Source organism: Dipodomys spectabilis, unplaced genomic scaffold, assembly GCF_019054845.1.
Source record: "Dipodomys spectabilis isolate Male_0828 unplaced genomic scaffold, ASM1905484v1 ptg000069l, whole genome shotgun sequence".
Taxonomy (NCBI): Eukaryota; Metazoa; Chordata; class Mammalia; order Rodentia; family Heteromyidae; genus Dipodomys; species Dipodomys spectabilis.
In genome coordinates, this window is record NW_024870746.1 from 7,414,981 (window position 1) to 7,434,183 (window position 19,203).

At 52.4% G+C, this 19,203-nt stretch overlaps 2 protein-coding genes across 2 annotated transcripts in view; both read right to left on the bottom strand.

The window, feature by feature from the left end:
- Window positions 1-6,142: 6,142 nt before the first annotated feature.
- Window positions 6,143-11,117, bottom strand: Slc27a3 (solute carrier family 27 member 3). The gene is made up of 10 exons (XM_042682307.1): window positions 10,297-11,117; window positions 9,756-9,965; window positions 9,284-9,442; window positions 8,760-8,884; window positions 8,273-8,467; window positions 8,088-8,178; window positions 7,814-8,012; window positions 6,968-7,065; window positions 6,714-6,844; window positions 6,143-6,454 (listed from the first exon to the last, which is right to left on the bottom strand). Exons 1-10 carry the CDS (start codon window positions 10,967-10,969, stop codon window positions 6,278-6,280), a joined length of 2,058 nt encoding a protein of 685 aa, XP_042538241.1. The 5' UTR covers window positions 10,970-11,117; the 3' UTR covers window positions 6,143-6,277.
- A 1,384-nt stretch (window positions 11,118-12,501) lies between these two features.
- Ints3 (integrator complex subunit 3) overlaps window positions 12,502-19,203 on the bottom strand; it is a 49,439-nt gene continuing 42,737 nt past the window's right edge. The window contains exons 22-30 of the mRNA XM_042681901.1: window positions 17,754-17,822; window positions 16,981-17,056; window positions 16,278-16,391; window positions 15,981-16,029; window positions 14,378-14,545; window positions 13,959-14,059; window positions 13,701-13,773; window positions 13,360-13,516; window positions 12,502-13,262 (exon numbers count right to left, since the gene is read on the bottom strand). Coding sequence (XP_042537835.1) covers window positions 13,185-13,262; window positions 13,360-13,516; window positions 13,701-13,773; window positions 13,959-14,059; window positions 14,378-14,545; window positions 15,981-16,029; window positions 16,278-16,391; window positions 16,981-17,056; window positions 17,754-17,822 — 885 coding nt within the window. The 3' untranslated portion in view covers window positions 12,502-13,184. The remainder of the gene's footprint in view (window positions 13,263-13,359; window positions 13,517-13,700; window positions 13,774-13,958; window positions 14,060-14,377; window positions 14,546-15,980; window positions 16,030-16,277; window positions 16,392-16,980; window positions 17,057-17,753; window positions 17,823-19,203) is intronic.

The window sequence follows — 19,203 nt, forward strand, 5'->3', positions numbered from 1 at the left end:
TCACAGACTTTCCTGCCTGGGCTGGCTTTGGACCATGATCCTCAGATCTCAGCCTCTGAGTAGTAGCTAGGATTACAAATGTGAGCCATTAGTGCCCGATGGTTGTTAGTTATAAAGGTGATGTACAGGAGGAGGTAACAAGTCTCGATAGGAAATGTACTCATTACCTTACTCACGTAACTGTAACCCTCTGTACAGTATTTTAAAATAAAAAATATGGGCTGGGAAGGTGGCTCAGTGGTAGAGTGCTTGCCTTGCATGCATGAGGCTCTGGGTTTGATTCCTTAGCACCACATAAGCAATAAGAAAAAAAGCTGGAAGTGGCGCTGTGGCTCAAGTGGTAGAGTGCTAGCCTTGAGCTGAAGAGCTGGGATACACCCAGGCCCAGAGTTCAGGCCCCACGACTGGACCCAAAAAAATAAAATAAAAAACATATGAAATAATAATAATAATAATAATAAGGTGACGTACAAAGGGGTTACAGTTACATAAATCAGGTAAAGAGTACATTTTTTTGGGGGGGAGGGGTCCAGTCGTGGGGCCTGAACTCTGGGCCTGGTGCTGTCCCTCAGCTCTTCAGCTCAAGGCTAGTGCTCTACCACTTGAGCCACAGCGCCACTTCCAGCTTTTTTGTGTGTGCTTATGTGGTGCTGAGGAATCAAACCCAGAGCCTCATGCATGCAAGGCAAGCCCTCTACCACTGAGCCACCTTCCCAGCCCCAAAGAGTACATTTTTTTTAACGTCACCTGTCCCTTGCTCTCTCCCAGTTTCAAAGAACATCTGTCATAAGGAATAAGCCTACAGAATGAGAGAAAGTATTTGTCAAGTTCATATCTGACAAGGGACATGTTCCCAAATAAGAAAAAATTCATCCAGGTACAGGTGGCTCATGCCTGTAATCCAAGCTACTCAGGAGGCTGAGATCTGAGGATCATGGTTCAAAGCCAGTCCCCACAGAAAAGTCCCCATAAGATTCTTATCTTCAATTAATTAACCACTCAAAAAACCGGAAGTGGAGTTGTGTCTCAAGAGGTAGCCTTGAGCCCAAAGAGTCTCAGAGACAGTGCCCAGGCCCTGAGTTCAAGCTCCAGGACCTTCAAAAAGAAAAAGGGGAGAGAGAGAGAGACAGAGAAAGAGACAGAGAGAGACAGAAAGAGGGGGGGGGGGAGAGGATGAGAAGGAGAGAGGGAGAGAGAGAGAGCGAGAGAGAGAGCTCTTAGCTGGGCATCCATGGTTCAAGCCTAAAATTCTGTCTACTCAGGAGGCCAAGATCTGAGGATCACAGTTCAAAGCCAGACAGGGCAGAAAAGTCCATAAGACTCCTACCTCTTATTAAACACCAAAAAGTTGGAAAGTGGAGCCCCAGCTCAAGTGCTAGAGCACTAGCCTTGAGCTAAAAAGCTCAGGGACAGCACCCAGGTCCTAAATTCAAGCCCCAGGACAAGCACAAAACAAGCAAACAAACAACCTCAAAAACTCTCTAAGACTCTGTGGCTCACGCCTGTAATCTTAGCTACGCAGGAGGTTGAGATCTCAGGATGATGGTTCAGAGCCAGCCGGGGCAGGAAAATCTGTGAGACTCTTATCTCTAATTAACCACTAGAAAGCTGGAAGTGGCACTGTGGCTCAAGAGGTAGAGGGCTAACCTTGAGTTGAAGAGCTCAGGGACAGTGCCCAGGCCCAGAGTTCAAGCCCCATGACTTGAAAAAAAAAAAAAACAAAAATCAAACAACCCTCTAAGAATTCAATGATTTAACAACAACAACAATAACAAAGCAAATATCCAGGCTGAGGTTGGTGGAGAATACCTCTAATCCCAGCACTAGAAAAGCTGAGAGTCCCAGGCCTTCCAGGGGCTACATAATGAACTCTGGCTCAAAAACCAAAACCAAAAATTGTTGTACATGTATGCTGATAGCAGGGCTATTTACATAGCCTACACTGTGGTATAGCCATACACTGGACTATTATTGAGTCATAAAATGGAATGCAGTACTGATACACTCTACAATGTTGTTGAACTTTGAAAATATGTCAAGCTAAAAGAAGACAACACATTGTTTGTCTAGAATAGGCAGATCCAAGGAGACACAAAAGATAAATGATTGCCAGGGATAAGTAAGCATAAAGAAGTAATGGGTAGGGGCTGGGAAGGTGGTTCAGTGGTAGAGCGCTTGCCTTGCATGCATGAGGCCCTGGGTTCAATTCCTCAGCACCACCTAAGCAGAAAAAGCTAGACGTGGCACTGTGGCTCAAGTAGAGCGCTAGCATTGACCTGAGGAACTGAGGGACAGTGCCCAGGCCCAGAGTTCAGGCCCCACTACCAAAAAAAAAAAAAAGTAATGGGTGGTGGTGACTACTAATGAGTGGGAATTTCTTGCTGGCCTGGTAAAAATGTTCTAGGTGAAAGTAGCTGTGGTGGCACAACTTTGGAAATATACTAAAACAAACAAAAAAACCTTTATTTTACTATTTAAGTAAAATTATCTTCCTTTGTTTTGTGGTGGGGAGTCGTTCTATTGTCTAAGTCGGCCTCCTCTGATGCCTGAGCTCTCGGGCATCCCAGGTACCTGGGGCCACAGGTGCACCACCAACCCCTTCCCCTCCCCCCCCTCCCCCCCCCCCCGCTAAAAGGTGAAACTAGTTTTAAGAATTTCTTAGGCTGGAGGTGCAGCTCTGTGGTAGAACACTCCAGCCTTTCTGCCGTCTTGGGCGCCATCCCCAAGCCTGACAAAAGGAAAAGTTGTTTGCAGCCTAAAGTTTGTGGGAAGGGAATGGTAGGTCCTCCAGGCGCAACCTCCTACTCTGGGGAGCTCGGGTCCCCACCTCTGTGCGCAAGCGCAGGTGCCATAGCTGGGACACCAGCATGGAGCAGCTCGCCCCGCCCACACAGGGTGGAGCAGCTCGCCCCGCCCACACAGGGTGGAGCAGCTCGCCCCGCCCACACAGGGTTGCCCCTCCCACTTGTGCTTGCCACCTCCCTCCGCCCGGGGTGGGCTGCGCCTGCGCAGTGAAACTCGGCTCTAGCAGGCGGCGGATGTCCCCGCCTGGTGGAGACACCTAGGCGGGTCCTGCTAGGCCTGTCCAGGACGGGCGGGGCCGCTGGCAATTGACAGCTTCCTCTGCCTGTGTGGCCGCGCCAAGCCCCTCCTCCCCTCCCTCCCCCCACCGGAGAGGTGGCCGGAAGGGCCCGGAGGCCTCAGTCCTGACTCTGGGCCCTCCCCCGCCGTGTCCACTGCGTCGGCAAAAGCAGCCTCAGTTACAAAGGAATGGTGTTCCAGTAAAACCTCCCGTATGCACGCTGAAGACCTGCCATTTTTCCATCATGAAATCTTTGGGGTTTTCTCAACCCCCTAAACATACAAAAGCCTTCCTCAGCCTGCTGGCTGAGAAAGGAACTGGGAAATTGCCCTGATCCGAAGGCCAGTGAGACCGATGCACGTCCATGAGCTTTTCCACTGCAGTGTCCCAAAGTGACTGCACCACTTCCAGAGAAAGGGACTCCCCAACTGAACGAAGCCCAGCCCAGTGCATCTTGGCAGTGCTCCCAGAATCCTATTTAATTCCTGCTCAACTGACTTGGGGGAGGGGGAGGAAGAAAAAAAATTTATTTATTTTTTTTGCCAGTTCTGGAGTTTGAACTCAGGGCTTGGACACTGTCCCTGAGCTTCTTTTGTGCAAGGCTAGCGCTCTACCACTTGAGCCACAGTGCTACTTCTGGCTTTTTCTCTCTATGTGGTACTGAGGAATAGAAACCAAGGGTTCATGCCTGGCAAGCACACATTCCCAACCTCCTTGATTGACACTTATATCCAGTTAGCCATCAAAAATGTGGAGTTGTGACTCAAGTGGTAAGCTGAGGGACAGTGCCCAGGCCTTAGGTTCAAACCCCAGGACTAGCATATACACACACACATATACATAAGCTCATGTCTGTAATTGTGAGTTAGGATGAGATAGATAAGTGCCATTCTGTGGAAATATATGAGCTACGAATATAATTCTAGTAGTCATATGTAAAACAGGCTCTGCAGGAGTGTTTTTGTCAGTTGTAGGACTTGAACTCAGAGCCTTGGTACTGTCCCTGAGTCTTTTTGTGCTCAAGGCTGATGCTTTACCACTTGAGCCACAGTGCCACTTCCAGGTTTTGAGTGGTTAATTGAAGATAAGTGTCTCATGGGGACTTTTTGGCCCAGGTTGGCTTGGAACCAAGATCCTCAGATCTCAGCCTCCTGAGTAGCTAGGATTACACGTGTGACCTACCAGCGCCCAGCAATTTTAATATTTTATTTAACTCAATATATCCAAAATAGCATTTAGTATATCAGCATATCAGCAATCTAGCTTTTTGCCTTTTTTTTTTTGTCGGCGGTGGGGCTTGAACTCTGGGCCTGAGCGCTGTCCCTCAGCTCTTCAGCTCAAGGCTAGTGTTCTACCACTTGAGCTACAGTGCCACTTCCAGTTTTTTGGTAGCTAATTGGAGATAAGGGTCTCACGGACTTTGCTGCCTGAGCTGGCTTTGAACTGGGATCCTCCGATCGCAGCCGCCTGAGTAGCCTAGGATTCTAGGTGTGAGCCACCAGTACCTGGCTTTTTGCTTGTTTTTGAGACAAGGTCTCACCCTTTTCTAAGCTGTCCTCAACTCCTGGGTCAAGTGGTCCTCCTGAGTGGCTGAGACTACACCAGCTCTGGTCATAGTATAGGCCATAACAATTAGTGAAATATTTTTGTTTTTTTCTCACCCACAAAGTTCTTTATACTTGGTGTGGATTTTATCTTTATAGCACATCGATCTCACTTTACTGGGTTTTTTTTTTTTTTTTTGGGTCCGGTTGTGGGGCCTGAACTCTGGGCCTGGGCGCTGTCCCTCAGCTCTTCAGCTCAAGGCTAGTGCTCTACCACTTGAGCCACAGCGCCACTTCCGGCTTTTTTCTTTTTGCTTATGTGGTGCTGAGGAATCGAACCCAGGGCCTCGAGCATGCAAGGCAAACCCTCTACCACTGAGCCACCTTCCCAGCCCTTTACTGGGGTTTGAACAACTCAGAGCCTCCTTCTTACTTGGCTGGAGGCTACCATTTTTTTATTTTTATTTTTTACTAGTTATTTTACTGGTTATTTTGGAGATGGAGTCTTTCAGACTTTTCTGTCTGGCTTTGAACCTTGACCCTCCAGATCTCAGCCTTCTGAGTAGCTGTTGTATGAGGGCTATGGTATGAAAGCAACTGAATGAGTGACCCTGCTGCACACTAGCTGGGGAACCTGCCAGCACCCATGTGTCACCTCCATCTCCTCCAGTGGGCCAGGGAGGTGGGGGTCTTGTGACTTCCGGCATTGCAGAAGAGGATGGGAAGGAGAAAGTCAACAGAAGGGTAAGTAGCAGACCATTCTGTGGCCCCACAGCTCAAAACAGAGGGACATTTCCATTTCCAGGAGATCCAAGAATTTCATCACTGAAACCTCTCCGAAGATGAGCATTCTGGACGCCCTGTCTTTACTTCTGCCATCCTTCCCACCATCACATGCATGCAGGAGCTCAAAGCCCTGCTTGTATTGCTGCAAGCAGGAGGGCCTCTAGGTCATCACCTCACTCCCCACCCCAATCTAAGGTTTTATTTTTTGGTGCCAGTCCTGGGGCTTGAACTCAGGGCCTGGATGCTGTCCTTGAGCTTCTGTGCTCAAGGCTAGCACTCTACCACTTGAGCTACAGCTCTATTTCCAGATTTTTTTTTTTTGGTGCTTAATTGAAGATAAGAGTCTCACCAACTTGCCTGCCTGAGCTGGTTCCAAACTGTGATACTCAGATCTTTAGCCTTCTGAATAGCTAGGATTATAAAGTGTGAGCCACCGGCACCCAGCATCCAATCTAAGGTTGGTTTTGCTTGGTTGAGACTTCCCCAGGCCCTGACCTTGACCTCTTGGGCCCCCTAACTCCTCAGATTCACCAGAGCACGAACATGACCGATCAACCATCAAGTATCCTCCCAAAACCTGGATTAGATGGGGCCCCCTGAGAGGAGAAACATCAAGGTCCAGACACTGGACTCAAGCCCACATTAGGTCAAGGCAGGGGCCTGAGGCTTCAAGGGAAGGACAACACTACACAGATTCAGGAGGTGGTTAATGCAGATCAGAAAGTCAGGATCAGACCGGCTACAGTCCATTTATTACAAAGTCATGACGATGAGTTGATATATAAAAGATCCCTGCCAGCCTCAGTATCCCCACAATAGCTCCACCCATCAGAGCCCCTCCCTCAGGTGCCTTGGATCTGAAGTCTCAGATTCGAAGGTCCCCAGCCAGGAGGGCACTGTACCGGGCAGGTGTGAGGGGTAGGTAGGCACCCACACTCTGGTCCAGAATGTAGAGGGGATCAGATAGTGTACTCGGGTCAAAGCCCTCATTTGCCATCCGAACTTTCTGCTGTTTGAAGGTCTCTGTGGTGGCCAGAGCCTCCTGGGGAGGGAAAGGGAGAGGGAATCAAGCTGAAGGCAATCTGCCTACCCAGCTGCTTCAGATGAGTTGCCTAAAAGTTCTGTTATGAGGTTAAATCTGGGGAAAGAGGTCATTAGGTAAAGTCAGGGAGGAGGTGGCAGGACGAGAGAGCCAGGCCTGGAGGAGGAGGAAGGTAAGGAAAGGGAGCCAGGGAATGTGGCTGGGAAAGACAAATTCATTCTCTTCACAGTGTCTTATGTGGGGGTCCCTTCGTGCGTACCTGGAGCCGTAGGAATCGAGGCTGGGCATACGGTGGCAGGTTCTCAGCAACATGAGCGTAGAGCTGCACAAGATCCAAAGCGTGGGGGGGACGCAGAACCAAGGCGGCCATTCCAGCCTTGCCTTCCTGCCCTGGCGGGTGTGGGAGCAGTGTGAGCAATTGCATGGCTGGCCTGAAGGAAGGCCGTGTACTCCTCTACACCCAGCATTGGGGTGGTGGGCCGGGTGCCTCCCCCACCTTCCACGCTTAGGCACCTGGCACAGTGACTCCATAGATGTTCACTTCCTGAAGAAAGTCCAGGGCCTCGAAGACCTTGGCTACCTCAGTGGTGGCCACATTCTCCCCCTTCCACCTGCCAGAAAGCAGAGATCTGAAACTGGGAATCAGGAGTCGAGGGGCATGGGGAAAGAGGTCAGAGGTCAGGATGCCAGCCTGTCCTAGAGGTCAGTGTGAATGAGGCCTAAGAATGAGATGGGATGTGGATCTGGGTTGGAGTGGGAGACTAGTGGGAGACTTGATCCATGCCTCAAAACCTCTATCTGGAATAAAGAATGGAAAAGGTGGCCTGGGAAGGTGGCTTAGTGGTAGAGTGTTTGCCTTGCATGCATGAAGCCCTGGGTTTGATTCCTCAGTACCACATACATAGAAAAAGCTGTGGCTCAAGTGGTAGAGTGCTAGCCTTGAGCATAGAGAGGTTCAGGGACAGTGCCCAGGCTCTGAGTTCAAGCCCTAGGACTAGCAGAGAAAGAAAGAAAAAGGAAGGGAGGGAGGGAGGGAGGGAGGAAGGGAAGGGAAGGGAAGGGAAGGGAAGGGAAGGGAAGGAAGTAAGGAAAAAAAGAAAGGAGGTGGCCGGGCACCAGTGGCTCAGGCCTGTAATCCTAGCTATTAAGGAGGCTGAGATCCAAGGATTGTGGTTTGAAGCCAGTTTGAAAAGTCTGTGAGACCCTTACCTCTAATTAACCACCAAAAAACTGGCAGTGGTGTTGTGGCTCAAAGGGGTAGAGTGCTAGCTTTGAGCAGAAAAAGCTCAGGGACAGTGCCCAGGCCCTGAATTCAAGGCCCCATGACCAACAAAATTTCAGAACAGTATAGAGAATTACCTGAAAGTGTCTCCAGTACGATCATGGAAGCGAAGAAAGCCTTGGTGATCACAGACCAACAGGTCCCCAGTGTTGAAGTAAACATCTCCAGGCTGGAAGATATCCTTCAGCAGCTTTCCCTGGGTCAGCTCTAGGCCCCCAGCATAGCCCAGGAATGGGGACTGCTGGCTCACTGGGGCCACCAGCAGCCCTGGCTCACCTGGCAGAGTCACTGAAGTTAAGAGTGCTCCCATCCTCGCTTAGGCCTCCCCACTGCAACCTGCTGAGCACCAACCTGGAGATGTGGCCACACAGCGCCCCTGGGTATTACGGACTGGCTCCCCTGTGGTGACATCATAGCGGATCAAAGAGAAGGGGAAGAGGCGCTGGGGGAAAAGGAGATCAGCATGGGGTCACTCCAGCTGCAGAAATGAGCTGCCTTACCCCGCAGCCCTCAGTTCCATGGGATCTGCCTCTCACCTTGTAAAGCCAGGAAGCACGGCCCACAGCGCCCTGCTGTCCTGTGTAGTTCAAAGTGGCCACGTTGCCCTCAGTCAGTCCGTATGTCTCCAGCACCCGCAGGGGCCCAAAACGCCGCACAAATCGCTCCCAGGTGTCTGGGCGCAGCCCACTGCCCACTGCAAGTCGGACCTTATGGCCACGTTCTGCTTTGTTCTAAGGTGAGCGGAAGACAGGTAGAGGATTCAACAACATCAGAATCCTGCCACCCAAAGTGAAGTCCTACCCCTCATTCCCCAGGACATCTCACACACACCCCCCCTCCGCCCCGGCCATGACCTCCTCTGGGCATCCCAAGCCTCAGATGGCTCATGCCACCTCAGCCTCCTTGCCATTTTCGTCTCCTGGCTCCCCTTCCCTCCAGCTTGCAGACAATGGACTCAGTGTCTCCCACCGTCTGTCCTGCTCTCTGTGACCCAGGCCTGTGTGAGCAGCTCTCCCCACGCACCGGGGGCTGGTTGACAAGGTATCGGCACAACTCCCCGATGTACTGAAACACTGTCACCCTGTGCCTCTGGCAGTCCTCCCAGAACTGGCCAGCTGAGAACTTGGACTTCAGCACCACCGTGGCCCCTGTCAGATGCAGAAAGAGGGGGACAGTGAGGTCAAGAGCTTAACCTTTCCTTCCCACCCAGACACCAGGCTGCCCTGAATGCTGTTCCCTGGGAGTTCCCGAGGCCCACCCTCCGCAGCCCACCTCCTTTTTCACCTGTGCCCAGCTTTCCAGGCCCAGCTATTCCATACTAGTAGGAGCCCTACTTTCTTCTTTATTTGCTTCTTTCCCTTGCTCTGTCCCTGTGTGGAGTTCTGTGAATTTCATGATCAGTCTGATCAGGTAAGGTTCCCTACTGTATCCAGGGCCTGCCTACCTTTCCTCTGAAGGACTATCTCCTCTCTACCCTGAAGAACTTAGGTCACATCCCAGCAGGTGTTCACTGGATGAATGAATGGGAGTGGGTGAGGGACACTGACCAATGCCCAGGCAGCCCACAATGCCCAAAAGGGAGCCAGACATGTGGTAGAGCGGAAGGGCAAGGTAGATCACATCCTCCTGGTGGACCCCGCACAGCTGGTAGAACCCTTGGCACCGCAAGATCTTCAGATGACTGATCCGAGCAGCTTTAGGGAGGCCTGTGGGCATGGCAGGAGGGAGGTGATGGGGAAAGGTATGATGAGTTCCGAGTCCTAGCTCTGTTTATCCCCTGCTGGGTTTCCACAAGGAGAGGCAGAGACAGAAGTGAGGAGTGAGGCCCTGCTGCCCTGGAAACGTGGGCAGTTCGGGGGAAGGTGGGGAAATGATGAGGGGGTGGGAGGGGTGCAGAGAGAGGCGGTGCCTGGCTGGGACGGGTAACCTCTCCTCCAGACTTGAAAGGGAGCTGAGGAGGTCCCAGTTCCTAGTCCCTGGCTTTTCTCTTCTTTAGTTTCTGGTAAGCCAGAACCTCACCCGTAGTGCCAGAGGTGAAGATGTACAGGCACGTGTCCGTCATGTTCTTGGGGGCAGAGAGGTACCCCGGCACGGGCCCATCCACTTGGGCTGCTACCTCGGCCAGCAAGTCGCTGATTCCGGCATGGTGGGTTCCAGGGCCTGTAGCCCACAGGTGGAGTCCCATAGCTCTCAGGGCCGGCAGGTCGGGCTCCAGGGACTCCAGAAACTCTAAAAGGAGGACAAGCCCAACTCTGAAGCTCCGCTGCCACCCAAGGAAGCTTTCCTTCCTCACCCCTAATCCAGTTCTCGGCACAGCTCGTGGGTGAAGAGGGAGAACGTGGACGTCCCATTAAGGGGCTGGGACCTGAAGTCGTACTCTTTGGGGAGCCTGATTCAGCTTGGTCTCTTCGCAAATCCAGAGACTCACATCGGCACCTTGAGAAGATAGTTGGACTCCTTGGGGGCAATCGGGGACTGACAGCCCCGTGGGACCCCGGCTCCCGCCCCGGGCCGCCCCGCCCGGGTCCGTGCCGAGCTCCAGCCCTACCCCGCGCCTTACCTGGCGCCAGCACCAGGGCGCGCGCGCCGCAGCTGCGGAGACAGTGCAGCAGGGGGCCGCGGCGCAGGGCGGTGGGCACAAAGGCCGTGCGAAGGCCGGCCTTGGCCAGCCCGAACCAGAGCCACAGGAATTCGGGGCTGGCGGGGAGGAGCAGCGCCACGGTCGCTCCGGTTGCTAAAGGGACCGCGGCTCCTCCACCTCTGGCTGCTGCATCTTCTCCACACGCGGCAGGCGCCGCGCCGCTTCCGGTCGTCTCCCCGTCTCCCTCGCCTCGAGCCTCGAGGCTTTTTGTCCCCGCACTCCCCGAGCCCCGGTGGCCTCCAGGTCCCGCGTCCCAGCCCCGCGCACACAGGAAGGCGCGCGCGGCTCGGTTACTCTCGCGCTCCGCCTCCGCGTAGCTAAAGCGCCGCGCACCGTGGATGAGAAAAGTGTGCGCGGGGCGCTGCCGGGCCAGTTGCGCCAGGCGCCAGGCCAGGCTGCAGCCGGCCTCGGGGCTCGCGGGGTCGGCGGCTGCCGCGGCCAGCGCGCGAGCTCGGAGAAGCCTCTTGCAGTGCAGGGCGCGCACCGTGAAGGCCAGGTCTGCCGCGAGCCAGCGCAGTTGAGGCCAGAGGTGCAGCTTCAGTAGCACCAGCGGCAGCAGCAGCAACAGGGGCAGCAAGAGGAGGGTGGCCATGGCACCTCTTCCTCTGCCCTAGCCTCTCGAAAGCACCCTTGGTAGCCCTTCCGAACAACTGGGCCCGTGAGACCGCTCCTCTTCTGGAGAGCGCGTGCGCTGGCACACGCCCCTTCCCACCCAGCCCCGCTCCAGGAACAAGCAGGAGCCCGGGAGAAGGGGAGGGTGGCCCGGGGCCTCCCGGCCCTCCCCTCAGCCTACGCCCCGCCCTAGTTGCGCGTCCTCCCCGACTCCCATTGCTCTCCAGCAGCACCCTGTCAGGGCTTAGGCGGTGCTTGCGCCTTCCCTCAGCCCATGTTTGTGCATTCTGGGGCTTGTTTTCTCCCTTGCATGGACTTAGGCCTGTGGCCGGAACTTCTGTGGAGTCTGGATCTGGGAGCTAGAGCGTTTGGGCAGCAGTCCACCTTACTCTCCGTAGTTTCCCAAGCGTTGTAGATCAGAAGGTACCATTTTCCTCTCCCAAAAGACTGAGGAACTTGCTTGGGGACCCATTCGATTTTTGCAAGCCCGGGCAAGATTGCCAGACCCAGATGTTCCCTCTGATTGCCAACAACAACAGAAACTCCAACTCTGGGATGCATGGATTACCAGATCTTTGGAGGGCCGAAGCACCACCCTTTGGGTGTATTGGGGCCTGCCAGCAAATGCTTTCCACCTAGATTTTAATTGGGGCAGACGAAAATGGGAAGGAGAGAGGAAGGAAGGAAAGGCTTTTTGGTGGTTTATTGTCAAAAGATGTAGCAGAGAAGGAAGAGAACCCAGCTTCTGCTTTTTTGTTGTTGTTGTTGTTGTTCGTGGGTCTTGAACTCTGGGCCTGGGCGCTGTCCCTCAGCTCTTCAGTTTAAGGCGAGCACTCTACCACTTGAGCTACAGCGCCACTTCCGGTTTTCTGGTGGTTTATTGGAGATAGGAGTCTCACGGTCTCTCCTGCCCGGGCTGGCTTTGAACCGAGACCCTCAGATCTCAGCCTCCTGAGTAGCTAGGATGTCAGGCGTGAGCCGCCAGTGCCCGGCTTAGAACCCAAGAGGCACTTCTGTAGAGGCACTTAACAGGCTGAATTGGAAGAGCTGTCTGCAGTGAGCAAAATGTTCATGCTCAGTTTGCCTCATCTCCCTGGCTAGGAGAGAAACAAAGCACAGCTAAGGAACTCTCTGCTGGTACCTGAGTACCAGCAAGTGGCCAGACTAGAATAGGTTCTCCCATTCCTGAAGTCTGAACTCTCCCCAAGGCAAAACTGTGTCCTTCAAGAAGCAAGGTGAAGCATCCCTTGAAAGTGTGCAGATTTCATGAAGTGGAATGAGCAGGACACTCTTTGGAGGACTGTTATTTTGAGGAGCAATGTGCCAACACAGACCACAGCCTGCATGGAGAGGGTGCCAGATTAGCGGCTGGCATACCCCTCCAGTGACTCCTGGAGGGCAAAGCCAAGTCCCGCCAGCTCTACACAAAAGGTGGGCAGTGGTGAGGCCACAAGCAGAAGTAACAATTAAACAAGACCACTTACATACAGGATAAGAGAAACTTGCACAAAAGACCTTCTGGCTTATTTTACTATCATTTAAAAACAACTTTTAAAATCCGATTATCTCTGCCAACAGGGGAAAAGAAAAAAAGCAAAACCAAAACCAAGGAAATGGGACCATTTGACAGTTCTAAGAAACTTGCTTCTGAGACTTCCCTGGGCTTGGAAAAACCCAAGAGTCTCAGGAGCACAGCACATGGGACTTGGGACTCCTGTCAGCCAGATTTTTGCCATCTGCACAGATGGGCACTGACGACATCAAGTTAGACGCCCAATCCACACTGGTGTGGATGGTGACTACCTAACACAAGAATGAGCAGAAGGGACACCCACATACTGCTCTCATCCAGCTTCTCTGCCCAGCAGCCACTTGGTTATTTCCCTTCTCTTTGGAGTCTGGGGAAGGGGCTAAGGAAGGAGCAAAGGGCTGAAGACTTCCACCGTAGTCTGGTTTTGTGCAGCCCCTGGTTCTCCCAAGAGCCCAAAGATCGCTGAGAGCAGCAGTGTGGGCCCTGAGGCCCCAGGAGAAGAGAGGCAGGGTGGGAGTTGCATGGCAGCTTTCAGGCTAGATCACAGGAAGTCCGTCTTTCCCCTGGTGAGGAGAGTTGGCGTTTCTCCTGCATTTCCCCAGCCCTGTAACCCTGGGGTCCACCAGGTAAAAGAGTCCAGCTGGGGCAGGACAGGTACAGGGCCTCAGTCACTGTCAGAGCCCACTGCAGAGGATCCTTTTCGTTTCCGTTTGGTGGGCTTTGGTTTTGTGTCTTCTTCCTCCTGGAAGACAAGGGTAGGGCAATTGCTAGTGCTGGAGAGCTGTGGCTCCCCTCCATACCCACAGCTCCTTCTCCAGTGCAGTGGGTGTAGGGCTCACCGAGGCACTGCTGGAGCCTGACTCTTCTTCAGCATTGGGGGGCTGAGTGGCATTCTTTCGACTCCGAGGGCTGGATAGCGCTGCTTTTCGTCGGCTCTTGGGTGGCTTAGTGGAAGAGTCTTCGTACTCCTCTGCCAGGGAGAAGAGATCGCTGAACCTAAGGGGAAGAACAGCAAGCGTGGGCCAGAGCCGCCTCCTGTCCTGTTTTCTCTCAGGTCACCATCTGTTTCTCTTCAATCCCAGGGTCTTGCTAGCCATTAAACTTACTGTCCCCAGCACGCCTCTCCTCCCTCAGCCCACCCGTGACCCTTTCCCAAGGCTGAAAACGGAAGAAGCCTCACTTCATCTTGTGGGCTTCATCACAGCTCGCCTGGACATGCTGCAGTGCCTGGAGGATTGGTGTCTGGCTGAAAACTAGACAGAGAAGGAAAGAGGAGTAGGAACAGCAGTTAGATGTCTGGGGGCTCACTAAATGGCACCAAAGGTTATTTTCTTCCAGAGGTTTAGATTCTGGTCCTGGGTGTCCTGCCCTTGTCCCTGGCTGACTTCAGGGGATCTGAGCCAGGGCAGCACATGATAGGCCAGAGAGGGGCACATACAGTTTTGCTTGGTATTGGTCAGGTTGAGCCGCAGGTTGTCCAAGTGCTCCAGGATTTGTTCCAGAGTCAACTGGGCCAGCTTGCTGCTAGAACTCCTCAAGCTGTAATGAGGGTCATGATAGTGTATGAGTTAGGGGAGGCCTCTGGGGTTCCAAGTACCCTCCACCCACTGGGGTCACTCCTTAGGGCAGAAGGTTTGGGTGGGATGAGGGAAGTTTGCCGCTATGTGGTACTAGGCAGGGAGAGCGGGGACCACAGTGGTCCTGCATGCCACATTTCTTCACACCACTAGATGTCACCCACAAACCAAGCTAGGACAGCATGGGCAATGTGTGTGGGGGGGGAGGGGGGTGCAGGGGAACAGTGGTCACTGCAGACAGCCCTGTTCACACAGCAGGGAAACAGGGAGAGCATCACACCTCTGCCTCTTGCGAGGGAGGCTGTTGTTCTTAATGAGGAGGGACTTGATGTGCTCTGCCAGCAGCTCGTCGTGCTTCATGCACCAGTGCCGCAGGATGCTGGTGGTGAACTGATCATCCGGATGGCAAGGCCGGCTCAACACCATCTTTACCATTTCCTCACTGGGCCTGGGAGTAAGAAGGGTGCTGAGTGCTGGCCTTGGGAACTGCTGGATGGCTCCTACTTATTACTTCCCAAATCTCTGCCTCCCTGCCTGGCCCACCCCAGTTCCATAGTGGCTTCCTTCTCTCACATCCCTCTCCTGGTTCTTTTTCTTTTTCTTTTGGTTGGTCGTGGGGCCTGAACTCTGGGCTTGGGTGCTGTCCCTGTGCTCTTCAGCTCAAGGCGAGTGCTCTACCCCCTGAGCCACAGCGCCACTTCTGGTTTTCTAGTGGTTTATTGGAGGTAAGAGTCTCAAAGACTTTCCTGCCTGAGCTGGCTTTGAACTGTGATCCTCACATCTCAGTCTCCTGAGTAGCTAGGATTACAGGCGTGAGTCACCAGTGCCCAGCTTCTCCCCTGGTTCTTTTGGGGCCAAGGGATGCCTGGTTTCATCCTCTGCAGAAACCAGGAGGTGAGAAGTGAGATTCGTCCATTCTGTGGTGGGAGTTGTGCATGTGTATTTTGAGAAGGAAGTCCAAAGCAAATCCTCTACCTTCCTTAGGAACCACCAGGAAAGGGCCTGGTTGCCAGAAGATATGTGGTATGTAGATGGTCCCCACCTGGCCCTGCTGGAGCCGTAGGCCAGCCTGCTATCTAGTTGGAGGGAGGGAAGGTGAGCGAACTAAAACTATAGTCCTCTTTTTTTTTTTTGGGTCCGGTTGTGGGGCCTGAACTCTGGGCCTGGGCACTGTCCCTCAGCTTTTCAGCTCAAGGCTAGCGCTCTACCACTTGAGCCACAGCGCCATTTCCGGCTTTTTTCTTTTTGCTTATGTGGTACTGAGGAATCGAATCCAGGGCCTCATGCATGCAAGGCAAGCGCTCTACCATTAAGCCACCTTCCCAGCCCACTATAGTCCTCTTATGGCCCTCAAAACTTCCCACTTCCTCCAGGGCACTGTAACAGTAGTGTCTCCGATAAAAGAAAAGGCTGCTGCCACCTATGTTGCTCATGTGTCTGATGGAAGAGGTGTCTCTTCCCTCTCCTCGTGGGCATCATCACTGGCAGGCAGTGCAGTGGGCCCAGCTGCTTCTGCTTTGCACAGGATGAGGGATAAGGATGGGTGTGACCCCTTTACTCTGACCCTTTCTCCCTTTGGATGAGCCTGTGGTGGCGTGAGGAGGGGGCGGGGGAAGAGGGGGGAACAGGAGGCACCAGGATTAGAACTGCTGTGGCAGCAGGAAACAGGGATGTCCGGTCCCCACCTCTCCACCTCTGAGGGCAGCTCCTGGTGGGCAGGGGGGTAAAGTCAGAGGAAGCCCAGTCCCAGGGGAGTTGCTTATTTGTAAGGCATGCTAGGGCAGAATAGCAGATGTGGATAGGAAAAAACAGGGCAAAAGGAGCAGAGCAGGAGCCCTTTAAATGAAAGTATCTCTTGGGATGCTGGGATGGGTGAAACTTACTTCTCTCTCCGGAGCTGAAGCAGTAGGCAGGACAGGGCTTCTGGATGCTCTGTGGGGAAAGAGGACAGGCTATTCAGGACAGTGTATCATTCCGGGAAGGAATTCAGGCACTCCTCCTATCCCCCAACCAACAGCCAATGCAAGAGCAAGTATCATCTCATCATCAAGACTCAACAAGAATCCACTTGAGCCCCACGCAGCTCACAGTGGGTCTTCAGGGCTCTCTAAAGGGCCCATTCTCTGCTTTGATATTGGGGACCAGGGCTCTGGACCTTCCCAGCCCTCAGCTCTACTCACCCTTGTATTTGAGATGCTGCAGGATGGGGATTATGGTCTCCAGGGGGATGTTGTGGGCCAGGAAAAGTTGCCAGGCACAATACTGTTCAAAGGTTTCCCAGTCCAGGCTCTGGACTAGAAGACACAGAGAAGAAACTTTTGTCTCTCACACATACACACACATATACAGTCATGCACATAGCTCCTCCATTGGTTAACAGCACCCCAAGTGGGTATGGTACAGGGGTAGTGACCCTAAACCTAGATCTTTCTTTCAACAGCACAGATTTCCAGAGTCTTTGTTTTCTTTTTTTTTTTTTTTGCCGGTCATGGGGCCTGAACTCTGGGTCTGGGCACTGTCCCTCAGCTCTTCAGCTCAAGGCTAGTGCTCTACCACTGGAGCCACAGCGCCACTTCCGGCTTTTTCTGTTTATGTGGTGCTGAGGAATCGAACCCAGGGCCTCATGCTTGCAAGGCATGCACTCTACCGCTGAGCTACCTTCCTAGCCCCAGAGTCTTTGTTTTCTACCAACCTTGAGGTTGGAGGAATAGGCTAAACCTTCCCATTCTACACAGCAAGAAGTAGACCCAGCTCAAGACCCATAGCAGGCCAGGATGCCATTCTACCCTTTAACTTTCCAGTCCCACAACCACTTCCCTATCATTGGAAAAAAATACAAGGCCTGTGCCCTGTCACAGGTATCTAAAAGAACTGGTCCCTTACTGAGAATGTTGAGGACTGAGTCTTTTCGAAACATGACCAGGTTCCCCATCATCACGTGGCAGACGAGCTCCTGGAGCTATGAGGTGGAGGGAAAAGACAGATCCATTAGCTCTATAAGAGGTCAGAGGCCAGTGTGGAACATAAGGCATAACAAACAATAAAAGCTCAGTCTCTGAAGATGAAGGGGACTGGTAAAATAGCAATATGCCTGAGTGGGAACCACAAAGCTATTTGGGACAAAAATACTATCCATATCCTAATGTTAGAGGTAGAAAAGACAACTTCTCCACCTGTCCTTATAGTGTGGCTCTAAGAAGAGGAGGATGCTAGGAAACTGGGCTCTGGACTTAGGTGGAGGTAAAGAAAGGCCAAAGAAGACTCTTAGTGATACGTTTCTGTTTTGTGAATGGGAACTGAGTGGACAAGACCAGGCCCAAGACAGATCCAAGCAAAGCTACAATCTCTTAGGGTCCTCTGCAGGGTGGAAAGGTCAAGCAGAAATGGCCCAACTGTTTTTACTCTGAGTCAAGAAAAAAGCCAGTTGAGCACTTAAAACAAAACAAAAAATCCCAAACCTCTGTTTCCCACAGCTTTCCCTGTGGAAACAGGAGGTTCCACAAAGAATATGGAGTACAGGAAACCTCAGGCAACATCGGCCTCATGCCAGCCTGCCTCCCTTGGACTCCACTCTTCATTCCTACAGTGTACTCAGCCGACCAGAAGGAAGAGTGCCTGCAAAACATAGGTTTTTAACTGCGGGCCTCAATGTTCACCTGTGCAGAGTCAATAACAGCTACGATCATGTTCAGCAGCTCCCCACTCCTCAAGGTTTCATCTGGAAACTAGAAAAAGAGAGTGAACTAGGCAGGAATTCAAGGTGGACCTATAATAACCCATTCATGCCCCCCTTCTTTATCACAAGCCAGGAGTCTAGCTGGGGCAGTCAAACATGAATCCCCACACAAATACCTAACCAGAGATCCAAGAGCTATGAAGCTGGGATTCTAACTTGTTAAGGCTCCAAGTTCTGTTACCAGTGTGTGCACATCATGAAGGAGGCATGTGTAGGGAGAGAATGAGAGACTGAGAGCTAACAGGGACTGGACAGGTAGACAGGTTCTGTGTAGGAGAGGCAATAACACAAACATCTGTAACCCTGACAGCACAGCAATCCAACCTATCTAGAATCTCAGCCAGAGAAGGGGAGAGAGCACATGACAGCTGTGAGGAGTGTGTAGGGTAGGCAGGTCCCATTTGCAGAGGTAGCAAGCAGGGAGCGAGGCACCCTGTGGTGGCCTTACACCCTTCCTCCCTCCTGGCTTGGCTGAGATCACACTTCCTCCTGTCATGTTTACCACGCCTTGGGTCCTCATTTCCCTCTTCTTGGGAACTTTTATCAAGAGGAAGAAGAGCTGATACTTCTTCCTTATCCTAGTTCTGAAAGACTTGTAATGAAGCAGAGGAAAGGAAAATAAGCTTCTGCTACTTGAACTATGAGAGAATCTACGGGCAAGCCACTTTCAGATTGCAGGAGGGCTTAGGAGAAATGAACAAGGATCTGGCTTGAGGGAACTGTCCTGGGTCCAGAAGATGGGGCCAAACCCATTAAGTTCAGCTAAAGTTTAACTAGAGTTAAACTGAAGGATAAGAATTCTGTGAGTTTCAGAAGATTTTCAAACTTTAACAAGGAGGTGGAGACTGGGCATTGGTGACTCATACCTGTAATCCTAGCTACTCATGAGTCTGAGATCTAAGGATCAATCTTACAAGCCAGTCTGGGCAGACAAACCTTAGACTCTTACGCCCAATTAACTAGCAAAAAGCCAGAAGTCAAGGCACGGCTTAAGTGGCAGGGTGTCAATTGTGAGCAAAAAAAGCTGAGTGTGAGCTGGGCGCTGGTGGCTCATGCCTATAATCCTAGCTACTCAGGAGGCTGAGATCTGCAGGTCTCAATTTGATGCCAGGCAGGTAAGAAAGTCTGTGAGGTTCTTATCTCCAGATAATCACCAGAAAAATCAGAAGTGGGACTGTGTCTTAAAGTGGTAAAGCATTAGCCTTGAGCAAAAGAGCTCAGGACAGTGCCTAGGCCCTGAGTTCAAGCCCCATCTCTCTCTATCTCTTCTCTCTCTCTCTTATGCGCACACGCGCGAGTGCGCGCACACACACACACACCCACACACACACACACACACACACGAATAGGAAAAAACTGTGGTGAGGGAA

Coding starts and splice junctions, on each gene's coding strand:
- Slc27a3 (XM_042682307.1), bottom strand. CDS start 10,969: ATGGCCACCCTCCTCTTGCTGCCCCTGTTGCTGCTGCTGCCGCTGGTG. Junction 8,179..8,272: donor GTGCTTCCTGGCTTTACAAG/GTGAGAGGCAGA, acceptor CTTTTCCCCCAG/CGCCTCTTCCCCTTCTCTTT. Junction 6,845..6,967: donor CTATGGAGTCACTGTGCCAG/GTGCCTAAGCGT, acceptor CACACCCGCCAG/GGCAGGAAGGCAAGGCTGGA.